The 23,129-nt window shown below is 45.0% G+C and overlaps 1 protein-coding gene across 6 annotated transcripts in view; it reads right to left on the bottom strand.

Annotated features, from left to right (window-relative positions):
- Nucleotides 1-23,129, bottom strand: part of PMFBP1 (polyamine modulated factor 1 binding protein 1) — a 112,123-nt gene that overhangs the window by 41,153 nt on the left and 47,841 nt on the right. For 4 of the 6 annotated variants that reach the window (XM_083163703.1, XM_083163706.1, XM_083163704.1 and 1 more), the window contains 2 exons: nucleotides 8,115-8,179; nucleotides 3,567-3,687 (listed from right to left, as the gene is read on the bottom strand). In XM_083163703.1, the coding sequence (XP_083019829.1) occupies nucleotides 3,567-3,687; nucleotides 8,115-8,179 (186 nt within the window). Of the gene's footprint in view, nucleotides 1-3,566; nucleotides 3,688-5,785; nucleotides 5,890-8,114; nucleotides 8,180-8,507; nucleotides 8,807-23,129 lie in introns of those variants that run through there. The other 2 variants (XM_083163708.1, XM_083163707.1) reach the window with 2 other exon arrangements.

Here is a 23,129-nt window from a genome sequence, read left to right as displayed (position 1 = left end):
GGTACGGGGAGCGGTAGGCTTGATGGATACGGGGAGCGGTAGGCTGGAGGGGCACCGGGAGCGGCAGGCTGGAGGGGCACCGGGAGCGGCAGGCTGGAGGGGCACCGGGAACATCAGGCTGGAGGGGCACGGGGAACATCAGGCTGGAGGGGCACGGGGAACATCAGGCTGGAGGGGCACGGGGAACATCAGGCTGGAGGGGCACGGGGAACATCAGGCTGGAGGGGCACGGGAAACATCAGGCTGGAGGGGCACGGGGAACATCAGGCTGGAGGGGCACGGGGAACAGCAGACTGGAGAGGCACAGGGAACAGCAGACTGGAGGGGCACAGGGAACAGCAGGCTGGAGGGGCACAGGGAACAGCAGGCTGGAGGGGCACAGGGAACAGCAGGCTGGAGGGGCACAGGGAACAGCAGACTGGAGGGGCACGGGGAACAGCAGGCTGGAGGGTCACGGGGAACAGCAGGCTGGAGGGGCACGGGGAACAGCAGGCTGGAGGGGCACGGGGAACAGCAGGCTGGAGGGGCATGGGGAGCATTAGGCTGGAGGGGCACAGGGAGCAGTAGGCTGGAGGGGGACAGGGAATTTTTTTTTTGTTCCTCTTTCAACTCAGAATTAGCCCCTAAATGTTTTATTGGTGGCAAGGGCATAACTACCATTGGTGCAGGGGGTGCAGCTGCTGAGGGCCAGAGCAGCAAGTGGCCATCTTCCCTGGTGGTTCATTCGCTCCCCGGGTGAATGAACCAAAATTAGATCAGAACAGTGGGCGGGTCCTCTTTACTAAAAGGCTAAACCTGCTCCTCACCTCTATGGGAGGAATTCAATGTTTTACACACCGGCAACCACTAGCTGAAGCAATTGAAATTTTGCTCTGTTCATGAACACAAAGCCGCCGGTGCTGACATTACGGCCGATGTTTTTCTGTAATTTTGACGGGCTGGTAACTAGCATTATAGGAGGATAATTAGTATTATTATTAGTAGATTGGGTCTTCCTTATCCAAAATACTTGTGAACAGAAATATTTTAGATTTCAGATTTTTGGGAATATCGGCACACAAGTCCAAGCATGAAATTAATTTAAGTTTCATATACACCTTATACACAAAGCTTGGAATACAGTGGCTAGGTCGACAGGTTGACACAAGCATTAGGTCAACAATGGGATAGTCGAAAGTCAAAAGGTCGACTAGGCCGTGGAGGGAGAATACAATAATGTCCCCGAAGCATGCAAGGGGACGCGGTACACTGATACAGGAAAAAAACGTGAAAAACTTCCGACCCTGTCGACATATTTCATGTGTCGACATACTGTTAGTCGACCTTCATAGTGTAGAGCAAATGACCCATACCACAAAGCCTGAGGTCATTTTATACAATGTTTGGTACTTGTTTCCTAGCACGGCCACAAATCTTGGCCATCGGGGGTAATTTGAGTGGCCTGCGACGCGACCGACGCGATGCCCCCGATTTTTCCATTGAAATGCATTGAAAACAGTGAAAAATTGGGTCGGTCGCGTCGTGTGCACCTAAAAATGCTTAAATGGTCCACCCGCGATGGCCGCGATTTCCCCATAGGGAACAATGTTAAATGCCTCAATTTACCCGCGATGACCCGATTTCCCATAGGAAACAATGTTAAATGGATCAATTTACCCAAATCAGCATAGGGAACAATGGTAAATGGGCCAGAAACCCCCAAAAAACCCACAGAGCAGTGGAATGTCCCCCCAAAAGTAGTTGACGCCACCCCGCGATCAACGTGAACCCGAAGCGTGGCGAGCGCAGCGAGCCCGCGAGGGGCGGCGGTACGCGTCCTCCGACCTTTTCATGCCCTACTATCCACGTCGGCGTGGAGTTGAGAATAGAATAGTGTGGCAAGCGCAGCGAGGGGACGCGGATACCTTCACAGGTAAACGCGTCCCTTCGCGAGCTTCCCAGGTGTCCGCGTCGCCATGGACACCTGGGAAGCCCGCGAGGGGACGCGTATAACTGTGAAGGTATCCGCTGCGCTCGCCACGCTTCGGGCTCGTTGGCTCGCTGCGCTCGCCACACTATTCTATTCTCAACTCCACGCCGACGTGGATAGTAGGGCATGAAAAGGTCGAAGCACGCGTACCGCTGCGCTCGCCACGCTTCGGGTTCACGTTGATCGCGGGGTGGCGTATAGTACTTTTGGGGGGACATTTTTATGTTCAGGGGTGTTTTTGGCCCATTTACCATTGTTCCCTATGATAATTTGGGTAAATTGATCCATTTCACATTGTTTCCTATGGGAAATCGGGGTCATCGCGGGTAAATTGAGCCATTTAACATTGTTCTCTATGGGAAAATCGCGGGCATCGCGTCTGGCCCATCGCACCCGATTTTTTAGCGGCCGCGATGCCCGCGATGGCCCCGATTTTACCCCCGATGACCGCGATTATGATCGTTGTGGCCGTGCTAGGAAACAAGTACCCAATGTTTTAAAAATTGTGTGCATGAAATAAAGATTATGAACCATCAAAAAACAAAGGCATCCCTATTTTAGTTACTCTCAATAAATGAGGGATTCTGAATAATTTGGATATCGGGTTTCTGAATGTAGGAGATTATGTCTTTATGAATTGGTATTGGGCAGATGAGTTGGGTTTAGCCTATAGCGAGATGTAAACAGTAAGACTATAGATTGATAAAGCCGCCCGGTGTGCACCGAAACGCGTCTTAATTGAGGACCCACACACTCCACCAAACAGTGCACCGTTAGGGAAAGAGGTCGCAGTGCATGCCGCACGCATCCCCCAGCGCGACCGGCACACAAGTGGTGAATCTACCCGAAGCAGCAGGAGCTGACACCCGGCTTGCAGAGTGTATTCAAAGAGCCTCTCGCCGTCCTGCTCCTCCACTAAAGGACTGTGCTACAAACTGCCCGACGTATGCTTACCGGGTTCATCCTGGTCACAGCGCGACTAGCACAAATGCGGTGAGTCTAGCCGCAGCAGCCGGAGCGGACACCTGGCTTGTAGAGTGCGTCCAAAGAGCCTCTCGCCATCCTGCTCCTTCACCAAAGGACTGTGCTACTAACTGCCCGATGTACATTTACCAGGCTTATTCTGGTTACATCTGTACCAGAGAGAGAGACGCTGCACTGCCCGTGGAGTTGTGTGGGAAATACATATAGGAACGTGGTCCGGATACCAAAAGTGCGGTGAGCTGACACCTGTGCCCCACCCCGGACAATAAGGGACACCTATTCACACATGTAAGTGAGCTTAACATTGAACTGTACTCCCAACACGTTGCCCATTCACTTAAGTGTGGAACCCAATACTGGACCATTGGGTCTGCATAAATTAAATTATTAGGGTCCTGCTTTTACATTTGAGTATTAGTGAATTGCCTTCAAGGTAATATTTTATTTATTGAATTATTTCTTTTTATTGTGTGTATTTTTTGTATTTGGTATACGCTTATTAAAATTAAAGTGTACGTTTTAAATAGATTAATTATTGATATGCGCAGCGCCTAGTGGTAATTCCTCTATTTTTAGCAAGTTTTGTATACACACAGGGCACATACTGTCCTACCTCGATGTGGCTCAGCTCCTGGCTGTGTATAACGTCCCTCAGTTGACTGTGCAGCTGTAGGACAAGCAGCTCTTTATTTGCCAATAGTTCCCTCAGCTCCTCCAGCTCCTGTGCGGTCCCTCTATATGGACAGAGAAATGAGAGAATGACGTGCCAGGCTCCAATGCCACACAGTGCCGCGCTCCTGTGTCACCCACTTATGTTCCAAATGCACAATATACTCACCGGGAGATGTTAACAGGGTTTTTAATCATCATTTAATTAATATGTACCAGTTTATTAAAGCCTGTGAAATAACTGTCTTTGTTGGGGGGGGGGGGGGTGTAGGAAAAAAAAATCAAGGATAGAACATTGTCTGTGTACGTGAGGTCTTTAATATGGCAAACAATGATTAACCCCTTCATTGGTAGGCTCGTCTCTCATTAAGGATTAATGAGATCTGGGAAGAAAGACATAGAGGTGCAAAAATAAAAAAGGACAAACGTCATGGACTTTTCCCTGCAGTTTTTATGTTTTTAGGAAGGATTCATAAAAAAAACAAAAACAAAAAAACAGTTCCAACAATATGTTGGGCTACAATGCAGAACGCAATAGTCCTTTGTTGGTATTTTTACTTTGTGTTTTTTATTTTCAATACAGGGCATTGTTTTGTATTTTCTTGGCTATCGCTTTAAACTTGGAAGCTGTGCAAAAAGAAAAGGACAGAAAAACAGCACAAAAAAAACAACAAAATAAACAGAATCCATGAGGAGATAAAAGGCAAAAAAAAAATGTCCCTTAATGAGAAATAAAAATAAAAAGAATACAAAGACAGATTACACGTGACAACCCCAGGTCTTTATTAAGACAATAATTCACCTGCCATATCTTCAAACAATTATATTATAGGTGTGCAGATCTAGAATAAATATTGAAAAAATAAAGTCCCTGTAAAAGGGAGAACTGTTACTGCAATTCCACTTTTATTACCTTGTACAAAAACTTCCCAAAAATTTGAAATTTTAAATTTATTTATTTTTAAAACATAACTTTTATCAAATGTATTATTCTCTTATTATTTATTAGGTATTCATGTGCTGTTGGTGTTGATTAGCAGCAGTTTTTTTTTTTTAAATAGAAAATAAAAAAATAAGAAGTTTTATGTTACGTGTACACTGGCAGGTTTTTTATGTTTGCTATTTTTAAATCATCAAAAATACTTATTTGAATGCACATTGTAGAGGGGATCAATTTATTATATATTTTGCTCTAAACAAAATACTGTGTTTATTTTATTAAATGCTTTTTTATTTGTCTTGCAAATTAGATTCAAAATGCATGTGTGTATTTATAGTTGTCCACAGATTCTTTATTTAAAAAAAAAATTTAATAGGAGAATATAACTTTTTTTTAAATGACTTTTATTATAAATTGTGGGAAACGGGGGCACAACAAAATAAATGCACCATAAAAAAAAAAAGATACATAAAGGAAAATAAGGAAATGGCTAAAAGATGTAAGAAAGGAAATCCATAGTCTGAGGCTAGACCAGCGGTGGACTATGTATGGCCTACCAAATGATGTGGAATAACAGCAGCATGCTGGGAGTTGTAGTTACACAATGGATGGCAAATTTACGATATACACCCAACTTCCACTTTTTAGCTAATTTCAGTGCACTTACACGGCAATAATATACATATCATATTATAAACATATATGCGCACACACACACACACATACATTATATATATATATATATATATATATATATATATATATATATACACACACACATACATACATACACACACACAATAGTTTGCTTTTAAATGGATTTCTTAAAACGATATTGCAGTATCTTCACCAGCTTGCGGAACCGAAGCATATTTCAGAAATTCCAGCTTCTTGTTTTATTCTGATGCAATTACTGCTGATCATAATGAGCACCACCTCTGATTATCACCATAAGAAAATCAGGCCAGTTGCAATCTCTTTTCACGTCAATGGCCGATGAGTTAAATAAGACCTGACAAGCGGCACCCGCCAGTGGAGCCCTACAAACATGCCCTGTGCTGTGGGCTTCCGATGCATGGCTCCTGTAGGCATCTCCTAGCAGACAGAGGGTAGCGAGGAATGGAGGCCGAGATCAGGAGACTGAACATAATTACAATAAAGATTCACAGATAATAAAATAAAAAAAATAAAAAAAGACATATATGTAAAATACACGCACGTACAAGGAAGCATGGTCTGTATAGTGCTGGTAGTGAGGGAAATCAAACACTCTTGCAGGGGGAAAAAAAAATCCCACTTCCAGACTACTCATAAATTATACAGCTCATCTGCATATTCAAGGCAGGAGACATTATGCAAATGTGGAATGATTTGCACACTGTATGCTTTTTTTTTTTTTCTTCCTTGCTACAGCACAGATTTAGCCTTCCAGGAGAGGAGGAGAGAACAGGACAGCTAGACACAGTGATGATGGCATCCTTCCGCCCTACAATCTCTCTTCCCAGACAGAGGTCCACACTAAATAAACACCCCCCCCCCCCCCTTTTTTTTTTTTTTTTTGAAGAACAGCCTCCAAACAAAGCCTGTATTTGCATGGCTAATTGTGCTGTTAATTAACCGGTTCAGTGCTGGAGAGGCTGCCTCCGCCAGTGCTGGAAATGTTCGAGGCCTTTCATAAATGGAGAAGATTTGGGCAGTCTATGATGCTGCATAGAAAAGCGGGCATGGGGGGAGAGTGGTCTTAATATGGGACATGCCAGCACAGCGACACACACACACATTTATATATATATATATATATATATATATATATATATATATATATATATATATTTTACACACACACACACACACACACACACACTAGTCGTGATCAGGAATTCTTGGCTTTGGGAATACAGAAATGGGAAATGTTTTACATGTGCGATGATTGGGAAGGGGGGGGGGGGGGGATTTGCGGCAGCAAACATTTCGTAATTATTTCATCTGACGAAGCGTTCTCGGTCACCGGGGATTATTTTACCTAATTGCAGGGTGTTAATAGGGGAAAAGATGAGAACGGGGAGGTTTTGGTTGAAGTTCAGGATGGCTCCCTTGTCTCAGGGGGAGGGGAGAGGGAGTGCCCAGCTTATTTAGAATAAAATAGAATGGCAGTAATACAGTCATGCAGAGGCAGTTTCACCACAATTCCTATCAGCTATTCTCCAATAAGCAGCCTTTACTGCTATGCTTCCCCCCCCCCCCCACCTTCCTATGCTGCAGGCTTCGCTCAGCCCCCTCCCCCACGCCCAGCAGACCCATGCCAGCCTGCCGCTCATACCCTCTGGGAAAAGTTAACTGTAATTTTTTTTTCCCAGCTTTTAAATCAATTAGCCCGTCTGTTAATTAACATCAAGACGACAGGAGGAGGAGAGCGAGCGAGCTGCATGGGCGGATGGCAGACGAGCTGGCACCGTGCCATCCACTCAGTGGCAACGCCACAATTTCGTGTGATATTGGCAGCGGGTATATGTCACGGCGGCCAATGAAGTGGGTCTGGAGATCCTTTTACAGCTCCAGAGCAGACAAAGAACGGGCATTGACTGCCAGAGCAAATGTCTTTACCCAAGGAAGCAAGTCACAGAAGATAGGTGCCGTGCGGGAAGCCAGATTGGGGCATGGGGGTGACTGATGTGGCTCTCCCTCCCTCCATATGTTCCGTCTGCCGCAGTGAGCATGTAATGATGTATCCTTCCATGTCATGTGAGACACGGTTGCCAAGCTGCGGGCGCCCGCTTCAAGTATGGAACCAGCGGTAAAATATGGAGGAAAAAAAAAATTTGTGATAAAGGGATCAGTGCCAAGGACCCGGGCACGTTTCACAGCCTAACACCTTCCTCCGGGGACACCTTTCCCTGCGTCTCTGCAAGCTCGTTTGGCATTGGAGTTTTACAATTAACACAGAGAGAAACGCCTCGTCAACAACAAACAAAAGGGTCTGGGCCGCAGATTCGCAGGAATGGCACTAAAGACCTCTCTTCATGCCACAGTATGGCCGCTGCCAGCCACTCCAAGAAGAGGGAATGCCAACAGCAAAAATGGGGGAGCGAGGCTGTGCCCTGCAAGTATTAGGAAGGATATACAAGCACACCCCCTATGCAACTATGTGCAGGTGATGGTTCTGCCAGAGGACGAGCTGGCACACTGCAAACAGCAGGAGGCATGATCCAAATACCCCTGCATCCACACACACACACACACACAGTTACACATTTCCAGAGCAGGTACGTAGCAGGAAAGAGGCAGCTCCCCAGAAGCAGCAGGATCAGGAGGCTGAGAGAGATTTATCTGCAGTTGCTGCTATCACCAGGGAGATAGATGGGGACGAACCAAACCCTTTCTCCCAGATCTGCCTATGTGGATGCATCACTCAGAGGAGCACAAACTTGGAAGGCAGTCAGGAGTGTGCCACTTTGCAAAGAGCACTGCACTCCATGGGTACAGAGCTGTGCCTATTACTCCAGATGTTCACTTGTCATTTGCTGTGCCCTGCTTTGTCGGATGGGTACTCACATGCTTGGTGCTGTGTTGGCTCCGGTTAGGTCTGTGGGCATTGGGTGCTGGGTCATATGCTGGCGCTGGAAACAAGAAAACACAACGGATACAGTCAGATAAGTCACGCCAACACGCTGAGGATCTTACAAAAGTATAGTGAGGGTTTGTGCTGCTGCTGCTGCTGCCCGTGGCGTGGGGTAGTGACAACCTGGCTTGGAATCGAAGACCCACACAGGATTTACAGCTGCGCTCGTGGCATCTGATTTGACTATATGCCTAATCGTTGGGGGATTCCCCCCCCCCCCCCCCTCCCCGTATTCTTAATAAATCCGCACCGGATTTTAATGAGGAATAATTGTTCAGCTAACGAGCTTTGGCACACTATGAAATAATGAAGTGCCTTATACGCACACTGTCTGGATTACAAAGACAAGCAGCGAGGATTCGGCATGTGGATCAGGCAGCGCAGCCCCCCCAGCAGGAGAAACGCAACGATGGGCGATGGGTCCGGCATCTTACTCCTCTGCCAAGGGGCGTACAGAGGCCCCCACCAAGAACGGAGGGGCGGCAGTGGGTTATTAAACTCGCACAGTCTGAAATCGGCAGCTAATGTCTCTAGTGGTTAATCATCCTACAGTGCTATGGCTTTGTGCATATCTCATTTGCATCTCATTAGAGCGGCTTGTGCGAGAGCTTATTTGGAGCAGAGAAAGTTGGGAAGAGCCGGCTTCCTCCTTGCCAGCATGTGATAGATCGGGGCTAACCAATCCCAAAAGATGATTCTGCCGCTGCCTTCCTGGGGATAATTGGAGTCCTGGCACTTTGGATGTGCATTTGGATACATCAGATCTAACCACTGATATGGCTGCAGGGCAGGGTAATGTAATAGGAATTAGTGGTGCCCAGGGAGGAAAGCCCAGCTAAGTCTCTGTTCTGACCCTCGTCATGTATGCATCTCCTAACTTGTGCTAGCCTGAGACGCTGCACTGATCTGTAGGGCTATGTACACAGGTAAGGCTGTAGGGCAGGTATGTGATTACTGTGTGTGTATGTAATATTCCTGACATGCTGGTAATATGACACATGCAGATGTCGCTGTTGTCCTGCAGAAGGCTGTAACGATATGCAAAACATAATGAATCCATCTGAATGTTGAGCAACCACAATTCTTGAGAGCAGACAGGAGGAAAGGGGGGGGGCGCAAAGAGAGAACACAGGAGCGTCAGACAGAGGATACTTTAATTATCAAACAATTATACTACCGGGGCCTGGTGATTATTATAAAAATGCAGATCTGAGGCACGTAAACGGGAAATCTCACATAATGTTAAACGCCCAAGAGATTCGTCTCCCACAAATGACCTTGTGTCCGTGTATGTACAAACAGCGCGATATAGAGGTAGAGATATATATATATATATATATATGATAGATCGATAGATACTGTAGATAGTATCTGGCTAACAGATACTATTTTAACACTCAATAGAACCTCACTGTTTTTTTGGGGGGTAGTTATCAGTTTTTGAGGGAGAAGCTCAGAAGCTCAATTAACCAGTCCGATAATTGCACGGCGATTAGCTACATACAGAGGACGTACTGTATCCTGGCAGGGACAGGCCTTTAATAAACATAACCCAAAAAGTCATACCTGTGTCTATACCAGAAACTAATATATATATTATATATAAATAAAATAACTCGATAATAAGACAATATGGGGTTTATTTACTATGATGTCAGTTCTATGTCAGATAGGATGTTATGTGCCACCAACAAGATTCTGTCTATTATCTTCTAGTAGCTGCGAAATAAAGAAGATTAATCTGATTGGTTGCCCATGGCAACTTCCCATCTGAAACAGAACGCCCACCTTAGTAAATAAACCCTTCTGTATTCACCAGAAATCTGCATTATGTAAATGTGGAAGGTATCATTACTTTTATAGACGCTCGGCCACTGGTACTGATTTACTATAACTATGTAAGTAGGAATCATGTACACTAACCTATGTGTTTATTAATGTCTTATCATTTTAGGATACAATATTTTGGCTGAATATACCGCCAATAATAATTGCTGGCTACTTTAGACCATGTTTGGTGTTTGTAAAGTCTCCACCTACTGTATTTATTTACAATTACTTATTATACCTTTAGCTTGCAAATTTACAGCTTTATTTTTTTAATTTGCTACCTGTGCCCCCCCCCCCCCCCCCCCCCCCCCCCCATTCCTTTTTTTTGTGCACAGTGCGTTGTTTGGTTTTTTTTTTTTAAATCTACTAATATGGTTTATTCATCTTCTGCCTGGCACTTTAAAATGAACAAATCCCCAACAGTTCATGCTGGGAGTTGTAGTTCATAAAAAGCCACACCTTGATCTTAAAGGTTTATGAGCAGTTTAAACGAATGTAATTCAGGGGAAGATGTATTAAGCTCAGTGAAGTGATAAAGTGTCTGGTTTTTATCACCGGCCAATTTTTAAGTTTATTTTTTACTTGATGTACTATCCACGCTGACTAAAACTGGTATCAGTATCCTGTCGTGAACGCAGTGAGGTGCCTTGCCAAAGTGTGGCGGGGCAGAGCGTGCCCACAAGGGTACACGTTTCCACTGATTGTACTTCGATATGGCTAAACATACCAAACCACAAAAATAAAATTAACTGTGTCAACATTTTTTGAGTTGACCAAGGTCATGTCAACTACTTGAACCTGTCAACTGTAACCACTGAGTACCATGACCTATTGTATGTCGACGTAATGACTGTATAGATATTTTACACCGCCCTGCTAAATGCTGTTTGCTTACAACCATGGGTGTCAAGAGGGTCCCAGCCCAGCTTCCACATGTGGCACAGCAGGGGGCATAAGTGTTGCCAACATGCTGTGGCTACAGCCCCAGATGCTGGACCTTGTTCCCTATACCAGCGCCCAGGAGATCTCCTGGCAGGCCGGATTGCAGCATTTGAGTGCACTGGCACAGTAGCAAGAGGGGCGGGAATTCCCCCAAGCCTTTGCTACTGCAGGTGAGAGCGCAGCCCACCACCTCATGAGGACTATTCACAACTCTGCGGCAGAGACAGGCTGATTGACACACACGATCTCCAATAAAATGCCTGCGCACGCCTGCATTTTCCCTTACCCACCAGATAGCGGACGGTTACACCCCCCCCCCCCCCCCCCCCAAACACCGGCTTCCTGTCAGTCAACCTCTGGCCACATGACATTTACGATCCATGTGCATTTTGTGGCGCAATTTAGGCTTGCGCATGCACGATGCATATGGTATGCATGCGCAGTCATTCGGTAATTTGTGAATTTGCTGATTAGTGATCCACTCTGAATCAGGCCCATTATGTTTAGAACTGCTAGTCTCCTCTCATCAGCCCTGTCACTCTGAAAGTGCCTGTAAGTGTAGCCCACCTGAATCATCCTCCGATCATGGAGGGTTTCCAGCTGTCCCGGGCGAGATCTGATTTAAGTTGAACAAGGACTGCAATCTGTATGCGGATGTCGTTCGCAGTCTGCACTAACTGGGCTGGATGGGAAACCGTCACAAGTGTGACAAGACCGCATCTGGCAAATGTAATGTCCATAACCAAATCGGACATATTTATTTATTAATAGTTCTAGCACACACATATTCCGCAGCGCTGTACAGAGTATAGTTGAACATTCACATCAGTCCCTGCCCCAGTGGCTTACAATCTATGATATAACCGGGCAGGTGGCTCAATGCTGCAGCCCAGCCTGGCAGAAGAAAAATGTAAATATGAGACAGGTCAGTATGTGGAAAAGGTCGACTTCAGTTGTTTTCACAATCAAATCAGAGGCCACATGGATGCAAAGCATAAAAAAGTCCCCGCCCCCTAAAAAACCCTCATGTTGACCTTGTGTCCATCAGCCGAGTGACTGTGGTGACCGTGTGATTATGTAACGGTCACCAGGCTGGATTCTGTGCTGTATAACAATCCCCAGAGAGGGCTGTACATTCATATAGTGGGCGATACCCATATATAGAGGGTTATTCTGGTTGAGTGTCATTTTTCGCCGGCCGTTCGCATATGCCGTCGCTCCCCTTCGAAGGACGAATTTCCCCGCACGGCTGCAATTGGATGTTTAGCATCAACATCCATTCTCAGCCTACGGGAAAACACCCGCATCATTCCATAGTCTCCGACCACCGAATGATGTGGAAGGTACATGCAAAGCCAAGACTCTCTCCGGTGCCTCAGCTTTGCATGTATCCGGTGATGTCAGCTGCCTGCCCATGGCACCCATGTCACTGGGTGATTACCAGGGGAACACCCAAGAAACACTGGGCATTCCCATGGGCACGACTACCCTCCACTTCCCCACACAGTCCACAGTGTTGGGTGTAAGCGCCCGGCAAATGCGCAATATGAAAACACTGCGCACTGTTGTGAACTTGCAACCGTGCGCATGGGCCAGAATAAGGTCCATAGTGTGCGCCAGAATAAGGTCCATAGTGTGCGCCAGAATAAGGCCCATAGTGTGCGCCAGAATAAGGCCCATAGTGTGCGCCAGAATAAGGCCCATAGTGTGCGCCAGAATAAGGTCCATAGTGTGCGCCAGAATAAGGCCCATAGTGTGCGCCAGAATAAGGCCCATAGTGTGCGCCAGAATAAGGCCCATAGTGTGCGCCAGAATAAGGTCCATAGTGTGCGCCAGAATAAGGCCCATAGTGTGCGCCAGAATAAGGCCCATAGTGTGCGCCAGAATAAGGCCCACAGTGTGCGCCAGAAGAAGCCGGGCATCGTATATTTGCTCCATTATATACTGAGAGTGTGGATCATTGGATCGACCATAATTAGCTCAACAATCATATGGAAATGTGCAAGAGGCTAACAGAATCAATAGGTCATCACGTAAAAGGTAGACAAAAGTTGACACAATCAAAATGTCGACATGGCTGACTTTCGACAACTTTTTTTGTACATTGGGTGCCTTTTACCATTTAAACCACACGTGACCCCGATGAATGTGCCGCTGCCACACTCCAGTTATCTTCTGTTCCTCATCGGAGTCCGTGTGCACGATGAAAAACTTCACACAAAAATATTTTTCAACATATGTCAAGTCGACATTTTGATCCGGATGCCCGTAAGGAATGTCTACCTTTTGCATGTCGACCCAAATAAGTTATGCTAATTCTTTAGTGGTTGCCATAGCAACCAATCAGAATCAACTTTCTATTTATTTAGCACCTTCTAGAAGATAATAGATATAATATGATTGGTTGTCCATAGCAACATCCCATTGCATTCTATAGTGCTTGCCAGAATAGATAGTGCGCATTCTATAATGGTTGCCAGACTGTGCACATTCTATAGTGGTCGCCAAAATAGGTGGTGCGCATTCTATAGTCTTGCCAGAATAGATAGTGCGCATTCTATAGTGGTTACCAAAATAGTTGTTGCACATTCTATAGTGGTCGCCAGAAGAGGTGGTGCACATTCTATAATGGTTGCCAGACTGTGCACATTCTATAGTTGTCGCCAGAATAGGTGGTGTGCATTCTATAGTGGTCACCAGAAGAGGTGGTGCACATTCTATAATGGTTGCCAGACTGTGCACATTCTATAGTAGTCGCCAGAATAGGTGGTGTGCATTCTATAGTGGTCACCAGAAGAGGTGGTGCACATTCTATAATGGTTGCCAGACTGTGCACATTCTATAGTTGTCACCAGAATAGGTGGTGTGCATTCTATAGTGGTCACCAGAAGAGGTGGTGTGCATTCTATAGTCTTGCCAGAATAGGTGGTGTGCATTTTATAGTGGTTGCCAAAATAGTTGTTGCACATTCTATAGTGGTCTCCAGAAGTGGTTGTGCACATTCTATTGTGGTTGCCAAAATATGTGGTGCGCATTCTATAATGCAGAAAATGTAAGCACAATATCGCGCTAGAAACAATGTATATAGAAAACAATAAAATTTATTAAGCGAATACAAATCACTGGCCAGGGAAACAAACATTTCACAATAAAATTAAAATAACCACTCCAGATATTATTTCCGTTGAATTAGTATTCATGGGTTTAGACACGAATTGTTGTGGATTGGTTATAAAAATAAGAATTTGCATAACTTATTTATAGTAGAAATAGGGATGGCCATGGACCATCGATGATTCTAAATCATCGATGGTTCATAGCCGATGTCGAATACTTTTGCCATTGATGGGGGAGAACCAGATGGTTTCCCTCCATCGATGGATCAGCAAAACGATGGTTTGATTTTTTTTTTCTTCAAAAGTGCCGGGACACGGAGCATAGCTCCGTCCGCCGACACCCGCGAAGCCCCACCCCTGTGTTTTGATTGGTCAACAGGCCAATCAATCAAACACAATGGATGACCATCGATATGTAATAATATCGATGGTCATCCATTGCATAGTTTAGCACTATCGATGGCCAGTTGCAGAATTGCCATCAATGGCAATGATGGCCATCCCTAAGTAGAACTTGTAGGTACAAAGATCCATTAGGTCCTATTAAGGATGGAAGGTAGATGTTAAGTCCAGAGTTCTCTTGTCCCCTGTCTGGCCAGACAGGGGACAAGAGGGGTTCCCCTCCATGCCTGCACTGTCCTAAAAAGCAAGTACTGAGACCTTACTCCCAATACAACCCTGAATAAAAGGGTCAGGATTGCTTAAGCCAGCAGGCTATGGGAGATCTTACCCCCAATATTGTATTTTTTCTTTTAATTCTGGAGTGGTTATTTTAATTTTATTGTGAAATGTTTGTTTCCCTGGCCAGTGATTTGTATTCGCTTAATTATACCCCTTTCACATCGCACTTTTAAAACGGTAAATTGCCGTTTTTTTCCCTTTTTAAAACGTTTAAGCCTGCACTGTGAATGCACCACAGACGATTTACCGTTTAAAGTTAACTGGCATTTCGAACCGTGTAAAAAGCAGAGTCCTACACGGTTCCTTGCCGTTTTTTGTGCAATGTGAATGTGTACAATGCTATGCATTCACAGTGCAGGCTTAAACGTTTTAAAAAGGGAAAAAAACGGCAATTTACCGTTTTAAAAGTGCGATGTGAAAGGGGTATAAACCGGTATTTAAAACGGTAATCTGTGGCAATGTAAGGCTCTGACCCGTTTTAAAATACCGGTTTTTAAAACGTGTCGGCGATGTGAAAGTGGTATAAATGTTACTGTTTTCTATATACATTGTTTCTAGCGCGAAATTGTGCTTACATTGTCTGAACTATTCTGTTTATTTCTGGGAATGGGCACTTCCAAATATATTGCTGCAAGAACCATCTCCGTATATCTGTGTGTAAACCACACATATAATCCCATTTACATGCAGCCAGGTATATATTATAAATCTAAATAATTAAAATAGGACCATTGTATCAAGTGGACAGAGCGCCAATATTTTTGTTTCTGCATTCTATAGTGGTCACCAGAAGAGGAGGTGCACATTCTATAGTGGTCGCCAGAAGAGGTGGTGCACATTCTATAGTGGTCGCCAGAAGAGGTGGTGCACATTCTATAGTGGTCGCCAGAAGAGGTGGTGCGCACTCTATAGCGGTTGCCAGAAGAGGTGGTGCGCACTCTATAGCGGTTGCCAGAAGAAGTGGTGCACATTCTATTGTGGTTGCCAGAATAGGTGGTGCACATTTTATAGTGTTTGCCAGCATGGTGCCCATTCCATAGTTTGTCATTTAGGTGGTGCGCATTCTATAGATTGCCAGAATAGACGGTGCACATTCTAGATTGCCAGAATAGACTGTGAACATTCTATAGTGTTTGCCAGAATAGGTGGTGCGCATTTTATAGTGTTTGCCGGTATAGGTGGTCCGCATTCTATAGTGTTTGCACGCATAGGCGCATTATATAGATTGACCAAATAGACTGTGCACATTCTATAGTGGTGCACATTCTATAATGGCTGCCAGAACAGATTATTTATCTGCTCCAGAGTTGACAAGCAGAAGAACTGAAATAATTTACAAATGGTATAGTAAAAAGAAAAGTTGATTTTTAAAAAGGGCTTAAAATTTAATTTGATATATCTGAAATTTTACAATCAGGTGGCAAAGCCTTTTTTTTGATCCAATGGATATCTTGAGATAAAAACTAACTTGCAGGAACATGTACACGGGGTAAGATAAAGTAGACACCTGTGCAGGCATGTTGTGCCTCGCCACATCTTTTACAAATCCCCAATGAGACAAACTGTGTAGACCACTGGTAAGCATCTGTGGCTGTGGTCCTCAACCGCATTCCTCAAGGCACACCAACAGTCTAGGTTTTATGGCTATCCCTTCTTATTCACAGATGGTATAATCAGGCTGACTGAGGTACATATTAAGTCACCTGTGCCTAAGCCTGGATTGCCTTAAAACCTGAACTGTTGGTGTGCATTGAGGTCCATGATTGAGGACCACTGATCTAAGGGAGACCACTGGGGAGTGGTCCTTCTACTTATAGGGCATAGCGATGTTACACAGGGGCAAGACTCACCCCACCATGTAACAAATTCCATCTTCACCCTGTAGCGATGCATCTGCACCCAACTCACCCTGCACTAATGCATTTCCGCCCTTACTCCTTGTATAAAAGAAAGTTACACAATCTCCACCTGGAGTAATGTACCTACAAATCTATAGCAGTGTCACTGCATTTGGGAGGATGAACTCCAGAGCCACAGTAAGACATTCACAATGCAGGACAAACTTTGTAAGACAGGAAGCCGAAGTACATCCATCTTGGGTGCCTCAGTCATGCTTTTGACCTGTCACATAAAATGGCGTCAGGTGGACTGCCTGCTGCATCTCACTAGAATATATATCGAACTGGTCACCAGACAGAGGTTACACTATCACCAGTTTCACCATTTTACTTTTTTATTCCTATATTACACATAGCTTTCTTCACTTACAATCTAGCAATAAATATGGTTCCGGTATGACCCAGTCACCTGTGCTCAAATTATATAAAAAAAAAAAAAAAAAAAAAAAAAGGGTCTAATGATCAGCAGAGAGAGAGAGAGACAGCATCATATATATATTTCTAGGGAAGCTTGCCATCTAAAAGCTGTTGGGTCAGGCTGTTTAACATAGAACTAGGGAGGGAAGTGAAGAAATGTTTCACATTCCTGCCACCAAACAGAGCAGGCCATTCACCATCACAAGTATGAGGACCCGCACAGAGCAGGCCATTCACCATCACAAGTATGAGGACCCACACAGAGCAGACCGCTCACCATCACAAGTATGAGGACCCACACAGAGCAGGCCGCTCACCATCACAAGTATCAGGACGTACACAGAGCAGGCCGCTCACCATCACAAGTATCAGGACCAGCCCAGAGCAGGCCGCTCACCATCACTAGAATCAGGACCGGCCCAGAGCAGGCCACTCACCATCACAAGTATCAGGACCAGCCCAGAGCAGGCCGCTCACCATCACTAGAATCAGGACCGGCCCAGAGCAGGCCACTCACCATCACAAGTATCAGGACCAGCCCAGAGCAGGCCGCTCACCATCACAAGTATCAGGACGTACACAGAACAGGCCGCTCACCATCACAAGTATCAGGACTGACCCAGAGCAGGCAGCTCCCCATCACAAGTGCAAGGACTCATACAGAGCAGACCGCTCACAATCACTAGTACACAGGGACTGCGGTTATATTTATGTGCTCATCTTTCTACAGTCACCCCCCCCCCCCCCCCCCCCAAAAAAAAAAACCTGCAAAGAGACGGCAGGATGACCACTGGACAGAAGAAATCAGTAAAGAAACACAAATAAGAGAATACAGATGAGGACAGCTCTTCCTTCTGCTATCTCTGCACTGGAGGTGTAAGGCCACATATCCCGTATGCCTTTTTCTTGCTGAACAGGATCACTGAGACAATAACGTAAGGTGCCCTGTAATAGTAATAAAGCTTTTAACTGCCCTTGTACCAGGGTCACTGGTTCAATCGATTTTACCACTTTTACTCGAACTGCCCATAGCCAGCAGCCTGTTCTTGCCCAATAGCTGGCGTACCTACTGTGTCAGCGGCTGGTGGCAAGGAGGTAACCAAAGCCAGCATATAGCACCTTGTATATCATTGCTTCTCCAAGACTAGGGAGGTCTATTCGGCACCGATCCCTGAAGCATACAAGTTAGCATAGCAGGCATTCTGTGCCACACTTACAACAGGAGACAAGGTGGTGCTATGGGGTCACACAGGGTTACCACGTGACCGAACAGTCATATAACAACCTATCTTTAGCCTCTAGTAACAGTGACAAATGTCCAATTTAAGGCTAAAGACATGGCTGGATAATTAAGATGAGCGATGGAGGATCTGTGCACTCGCTCAACTCTCTGGTACCCTCTAAATTTGGTTTCTTCAGAGCTAACCAGCAGTTCTGTCTTCAATTCCAAGAAAGTTGAAGAGTCAAAGAAAACCCTTAAAGCAGGGGGTCAAATTTCCTAAGTCAGCTGCCCAACCTGAGAACATCAAATCCTTGGACGGTGAGAGAAGAACAGTGCCCACCATCTGCACTTCCTTCAAAATAAAAACTCTACAGTAAATTTTCTATTTCTTCCCTTTAATCCCTTACACTCAGAGACAACCTATCTTTATGCCACAGAGGGAATCCTGGTCCCACCTGCTAACACGTATGTTATGTCAATCAGAGATAAATAATGTTCGACGTCTGCTAGATGAGATGCCAACGTTCACTGTAGACCAAGGAGAAACAGGACTTGCTGGTCCGGTCTGTCGAACATGTACTGAGGGGGTTCCCTGAGGACTGGAGGTGGGGACGCTGGCATAATGGGGGAAATTTACTAAAGCAAAATTTGTAAAAAAATAGGTGTATTTGTATTTAGAAATACACTTATTTTTGACATTTACTATCCCGAAAATACAGCAATTCGTATTCGTATTAATGTGCTATCAATACGAAAACGAATTGCCGTATTTTCGGGATAGTAAATGTCAAAAATAAGTGTATTTCTAAATACAAATACACCTATTTTTTGCAAATTTCCTTTAGTAAATTTCCCCCAATATATCTGGCCATACTGTCAGTGCACCTGGATAGCACCACCTGAGCATATACAAAGGATTTAACACTTTCCCTTCTCACAATTCTGGGGTTCACAGCAAACAACAGCTTTGAACCGGTCACAAAATATTATGTATATATGGCTAGAGCTAGAATTTTCGCAAAGAATCCTCCAAAGTGGCAGGTGTTCTGCATATTACATTTGGACTGATATTTGGTGTAGTCTTACTTGGCCTCCTCCCCATCTTTTCTTATATCCAGCCTCCTGACATGGCCATCACTATAGGCAACTGTGGATTGGGAGGTGGGGGGGGGGGGGTTGGGGTTTCTCCCAAAGACAAAGCATTAAGGGGCATCTGAACAGCCAAGGAATCAGCTGTACACAAACCTGTTAGCACTATGGGTGTCAAACCTGTCGGTGGAGACCCAATTGCAGCTCTCCACATTCAGCTGTTCTTGGACAATGTGGCAGAGGTTCCGTAGGAAAAGCAATTGTCCAATTGCAACATATCTACAAGGTGACCTCAGCAAATTAGAAGATTTCCCTAGACATGGAGGCACTTTGAAAAAAAATATTAGATAACAAAAGCATGGACATTTCTGCAAACTCATCAGATAAGAAGACCACTCGCTTTTGGAGAAGACCACTTCTCCAAAAATGAGGGTCAACCTGTGGAATTCTTATGTTCTTGTAGCCAGAGTAGTGATTCTATGAGCAGTCAGTTGTGCAGTCAGAGTTCTTCCTGAAATCCTATCTGATGCCAGGCTGCAGCATGTGCCATTACACGTTGTGGCTGTACCAGCAATAAATATAATATTTGGCTATCATCATAAAATGGACTGAAGACGTTTCCAAACATCCCATGGGATACTCTGAGGACTGTTTACAGGGCCCTTTGAATTTGTTAAGTCCCTAGAGCCTGCATGTGGGTGGAAACAATACTGTGCTGCCTATGGATACATAAGACATTCATTACTGCTTCCCATGGCCCTGTAATAGAGCGGAATACTGTTATAATCAGAGCATTGGCAATATCAGGCCACCTCTGTTCACACCTGAGCTACTTCCACAGAAGCAGGGCTGGCCTAAATCGCTTCTCTGCTAATATACCCTGCGATCAGACAGCCGTCGCCTCGCCAGAGTCAAAATCTGCCCTGTGCAAGGCAGCAAAAGGCTTGCGAAAATATCGCGAATAGCTGCAAATCCACCCGCAACTCACTCGCCATCTAATGATTTTTCCAGTGTGCGCAGACTGTGCGTAACCCGGGGCCTGCTCAGCCGGTGTGATAGAAACAGGCTGATCCAGGTCAGAGTGGACATCCCCTGCCTTTCACGGGTGTACCTGTATTTTCCCTGACACTCTAAGAAAATGTCTGGTTAACACCCCCCAAATGCCAGCTTCCTGATGATCAACTTGCGAAAGGCCAGCAATAAAAAAAAAATGCTGGATTTTATCACAGTTTGGCCTGGCCAGTGATCAGGTCTGAATAAGCCCCATAGCGAGAACAAGTTCTATCGCACAATACTCAGTGGAGACATCAATGATTTCTTAACTATTTGGACCTCAGCGAATACAGGTTGTAATATCCATGGCGTATCGCCTAGTTCTGCAACACGTTACTATAGTATAAGTATCATAGAGAAATAGCTCTTCGTCTGATGGAAACTAGACCATGAAATACATATATACACTGCAATCCTTTCTCATTGATAATTCTTCTTCCTACAGTTCTACAAAAAAAAAAAAAAAATTGGAATAAATCCTAAAAAAAGGGGCGGCGACATGTCCTGCTGTAGGACGTAGCACCGTAGTGCAGCCCCGATGGTTCATCTGCAGGGAGGATTTACTTATCGTGGGTCTTTCCACACAGGGTCATTTTCCCATATATGCCTTGGTCCTTCTAGGACTCACCTCCCGCAGTGTAACCTCCGTAGTGCACCCAACATGGCTGCCTCATCTGGTATGCCCGTGGATGTGATGAAACATACATGGATGCAACAGTTTTGTTGGGACCCTACGCTATACAGCAATCACCCCATTTTGTGTTATTTATTCCTGGGGGTAACCTATTCCACCCAGGGTAATCCTACTCAGTGCACCCAAAGATGGCTGCTTAAGCTGCAATTATGCTTACTGTGCGCGCTTAGGGTTTTCTTTTTATGTCCATGTGGCTTGTCTATTGCTGTATTATCTACATCCTCTGTATTACGTGCATTGTTTTAGCCTTGAGACCTGTTGGAGAAAGTGCACTATTCAAATAAAATTAGCTGAGGTACTCGGCGTTGCTCAGGTTTCGTTGTGCCGTTAGCATTACATTACTTGAACTATAGCCTGCTTTTGTTTTCATCTTAACCACTCGCCATGCCCATGGTGTGACCGGCACACACTGGTCTCTGGTGGGCTCCCGAATCTGAACACGGTTTTCTTTTCTTAAACCCCATGTCCTCGATCCCCTTTATGAGGATCCACTTTGTGTAGTGGCTGGGCCTCTCTTTGGTCCCCTTGGACCCAGGCGGTGTTGACATTGCGGGTGTTCGTGTTTGTGAACCTAATCTGGACCCAATCAAATGTCCTCTACCCCCTCTATGTTATGCAACTTTGACATATCCTACTTTGTTGACCCACTTTGTGTAGTGGCCTGGACCACTTTTTGGCCAGCGGGGTTGCTAGGGGTGTCTTACCCCCACACTATTTTTTTCCAGATTGTAAGTCATATGTGTACCAAGTTTGGTGTAAATTGCTCCAGGTATTCCAGAGTTATGCCGCAACATATACACACACACACACACACACACACACACACACACACACACTTGTAGATCCATATACTATATACTGTAGATACAGGTACTTTCATGTACAGTACAGACTGTAGCATAGAATCTATAGACATAAAGGGGTGTATGTATTCTACGTTTCTGAGGACAATCCTCAGTATAGGGACAGCTTCAGAGTATTGCTAACAGAAAACATGCGCCTACAGAAGCAGTTAGAGCAGTGGTTCCCAACCTTTTTTATCTCCCGTACCCCTTGATTAGACTTTTAATTTATGAGTACCCCCTCATCTCAATTTGAAATATCCACAGTACTTACGAGTGTAGTGGAAGTGAGCAGTATGCGTGTACTAATGTGTGTCCTTATATTAAGGAGTAGTGGAGGAGTAGTATACAGGCAGGAATCCTCTGTGTCTGACCGCTGGCTGTGTACTGTCATCAGGGTTCCCACTGATGCCTGTAGGATTAATGCCACTGCTTTCTCAACACCTGACACGGGGCAGATCATTGCTGATGTTTGAGAGCAGCGTAGCTGGCTCCTAGTGGATTGATGGTCAGGCAAAAGCACAAGGAGATACTAATGATGCTGCAGACAGAACGTGACACAACGTGGTTCATCTCCATGGCAATGGGAGCCTTCTGCCGCCACCAAAAGACTTTTCCTTCTTCCGCCATTACCAATGTTATTTTCAAGTACCCCCAGGGGTACTAGTACCCCAGGTTGGGAACCACTGAGTTAGAGGGAACCGCAGCAGATATTGGAGATATCGTCAGGGTTCCTTGAATTATTGATAGCAAAAGCAGCCCCCAAAGATTTCTATGGAATCTGCAAAATGATTGTAATACAGGAACTTATGCCCCTTTCAGACAGCACTTTTTACCCATTATTTTGCCGATTTAAAGCGGTAATTTGTGCAGTCTGAAAGGTGCAGAGTGAATTTACCGGTTCTATTGAACTGGTATTTCGAAACGGTAATAAAGCAGGGTCCTACCCGTTTCAGACCCGTTTTTTTTTTTCATCCACTGTTTTCTATGGGTTAAAACGGGTTCAGTGTTGTGAAGGAATAAAAACTGCACTGAAATACCGTTTAAAGACATGCGGTGTGAAAGGGGTTTTAGCTGGCAGACCCGTTTTTAGAAACGTTTTAAAATACCTGGTCAAAGCCAGTTTTGCGGTCTGAAAGCAGCATTATTTCATTATCCGCCCGG

This window comes from Crinia signifera, chromosome 11 (genome assembly GCF_055691185.1).
Source record: "Crinia signifera chromosome 11, ASM5569118v1, whole genome shotgun sequence".
Classification (NCBI taxonomy): domain Eukaryota; kingdom Metazoa; phylum Chordata; class Amphibia; order Anura; family Myobatrachidae; genus Crinia; species Crinia signifera.
Note: the sequence above shows the minus strand (reverse complement) of the source record. Positions and strands in the feature narration are given on the sequence as shown.